Source organism: Arachis ipaensis, chromosome B09 (assembly GCF_000816755.2).
Source record: "Arachis ipaensis cultivar K30076 chromosome B09, Araip1.1, whole genome shotgun sequence".
NCBI lineage: Eukaryota > Viridiplantae > Streptophyta > Magnoliopsida > Fabales > Fabaceae > Arachis > Arachis ipaensis.
In genome coordinates this window covers 132,134,628-132,137,388 of record NC_029793.2, presented here as the reverse complement: position 1 = coordinate 132,137,388, position 2,761 = coordinate 132,134,628, and the positions used below count along the sequence as shown (strand labels likewise).

The following is a 2,761-nucleotide window of genomic DNA, read 5'->3' as shown; positions in this document are numbered from 1 at the left end:
TAACCGACCCGAACATATAAGTAAATATATACATATATATGAGGTAATCCCAAAAGAACCCAAAAGGCAAAATACAAAACCTGTTTCTCCAAAATAACCTCTAAGAGGAGTTAATATAAAATACATATACAGTGGAGAATGTAAGTATCTAAACAAGTATATAATAATCAAAATAAAATCCCAAGATACAAGGATCTCAGCCAAAAAGAAGTTTCCAGCATGCCTCAGCGAGGAGCCTCATGTCCTGCATCTGAAAACCACAAAATCCGTATGAGTGAGAATCGGAGGTTCTCAGCATGGTAACCGTGCCCAAATATCTAACATGTAATGTCCTGGGAAAGCCGAAGGCAATCCTAGAACTTCCAGATCATAATCAAAGCGTATAAACAATGCTAAACCATGATAAATGTAAATAGGCGACTAACTTAAGGATCTTTAGACTAACTAGATATCCCATTTCCAAATCCTGCAAAACTCCCAACCACCAACTGTAATTGAAATGCAAACACAAGTATATCAAACAAAGAGATGCACAAGTAGGAAGCAAATAAGACAATTAGGAAATTAGCAAGTAATGATGCAGTCAATCAGGCAATCCAGACAATTCACATATAATGCATATGATGCATGCCTGTCCTAGTGGCTGTGAGTCTCATCTGTCGGTTATAAAGCCAACCCGACAAATTCTGGTAGCTAACCATTGGACTGTTCCTCTGTCGTGAATCTCCACTCTGTATTTCTTCCTTGACTTTTGAGTAAATAGAAAAAAAAGACATTGTTGTCGCCACTAGATGATGGACCAGCGATCTGTCAAATGGAACCATGTCCAAATGGAGTGAGATGTGCAGCAAAACTAGCACCTAGGTACTGCAAAAAATGAAGCATTGTTAGTGTTTTGGGAGAAATTATTAAATTTATGTATTGTAAATGGATAATCAAAATTTGATGTGTTTGTATAAAATTGATATGAATTATTTATAATGAACTTACCAATCTACTTCCGGTCACGTCCGTACTTGTCAATCTCTTTCTATAGGAAACCTCTGGATTATACCTGCTTGATGATAGTTTAAATTGTTAGTCTCCATACTAAAATTTATCTCAATGTTATCTAGAAATAAAATTTATGGATAAATACATAAATTAAGTGTCACATTACCTATGGTCAGCTATATCTTTTCTTTCATAACTGTCTTCGCTCAACTCAATGATTGAATTGGTTTCATCAGACATAATTATTGGATTGTTAGGGTTATTACCCTCCATTGTTGAATCTTCATCCTCATCTGATGAGTCTTGAAGCTCGGATGGTTCAGACCCGGAAAGTATCATAACATCAGGTGAGGAAGAGTCATCGTTGCTGCTGTAATCTAGATGAAATGCTCTTTTGACATTGTTCAATGTGTTTTGGTCCAATCGGTCCCCCACATAAAAATTTTTTTCAGGAAAAATTTTAATTGGTTGGTTCATTTCATCGAAAAGTGAAATAAAAAATATCCCAAAACCCGCATAGGTAAACTGTATAGTATTTCCTTTCCCGACAAAATAAAAATTCCTAATCAGCTCGAATGAACCCTTAGTTATAGCCTTCTGTTTATTTTTACTTTCTATATCCAACACTAAGCAATTATCCCACTCATCAATTGCGTAGCATGAAGACCCTAATTCATGCCCATAAATTACTTCAAAACATGGTGGTAGAGCTCTGTCTCCCTATATTACATGTTACAGTTCAAATTAAATATGCAACTCACATGCTATTTACGATACATGACATAATATTATATATATTTACTTACCTGCCCGTGATATAGTCGAAACCTTAGAGTTGCTTCTTTTCCTTGGATCCAGTGTTGTTGGGTTGCCAAAAACCTCCTGAGAGCATATAAAAACACCATCATAAGTTAGTCATACTTCGATTATTTATAGCGTAAGAAATGGACTTGTGCTGACTTAAGTAAATAGTCATCTTAAAATCAACTATTTTTTTGATTGGTATATATTTTTAATTACTTAAAATTATTTTAATAAGATCTGAATGCCTTATATTATTGATCTTTCCGTTCTAATTAAAATTTCTCAAAAAGTCAAAAAAAAAAAAAAATCAATACGGCAAAATTTAAGAGGCAAAATACTACAAGGACACTTAATAGTTTTTCTTTTTTTAAAATACTACAACAACAACCACTATATACATTAATTAAGGGAGCAAAGAACAAATAAAAAGATAATATACGCCAATAATAATCCTAAACATTAGACAGCGACCCAACAAGAATCAAATTAAAGATGCTAAACTCCCCAGGTTACGATCTTGCAACACAAAATTTGATCACGATACATATACCATCCAAGGTTCATTCACCTAATTTGACCCTTCTTTGATAAGGATTCAGATTTTTACCTGTTGGCATCATTCTTGTCTGCATACGCCGCCATTGAATTTTATGATGTTGCTAACTGCATTCTCAGCACTGAAGAATAGACCAACGATTTTTTCTCTTAGTACAAAATATTATTTGAGTATAGAAAATTAATAAAAAAAAAAATTTTTTGGGTTTCTTTTTGTGTTAAAAGAGACAGTTAAAAATTAGAGAGATAGAAATATTTCATATGAATGATGCAAACCTTACTTTGTTCTTTCGAAGAATCTTGGATAGATGATCTGGTGTAGATTCTTCTTTTGTACTTCTGCTGAAACTCTTTGCTTTCTAATGTTTGGTTTGCCTTGCTCACTAAAGAATAAAGAGAGAGGAACAAC

At 33.6% G+C, this 2,761-nt stretch overlaps 1 protein-coding gene across 1 annotated transcript; it reads right to left on the bottom strand.

The window, feature by feature from the left end:
* On the bottom strand, positions 366-1,859 carry LOC110267207. Its single transcript, XM_021112369.1, has 3 exons — positions 1,160-1,859; positions 991-1,054; positions 366-867 (listed from the first exon to the last, which is right to left on the bottom strand). Exons 1-3 carry the CDS (start codon positions 1,468-1,470, stop codon positions 811-813), a joined length of 432 nt encoding a protein of 143 aa, XP_020968028.1. The 5' UTR covers positions 1,471-1,859; the 3' UTR covers positions 366-810.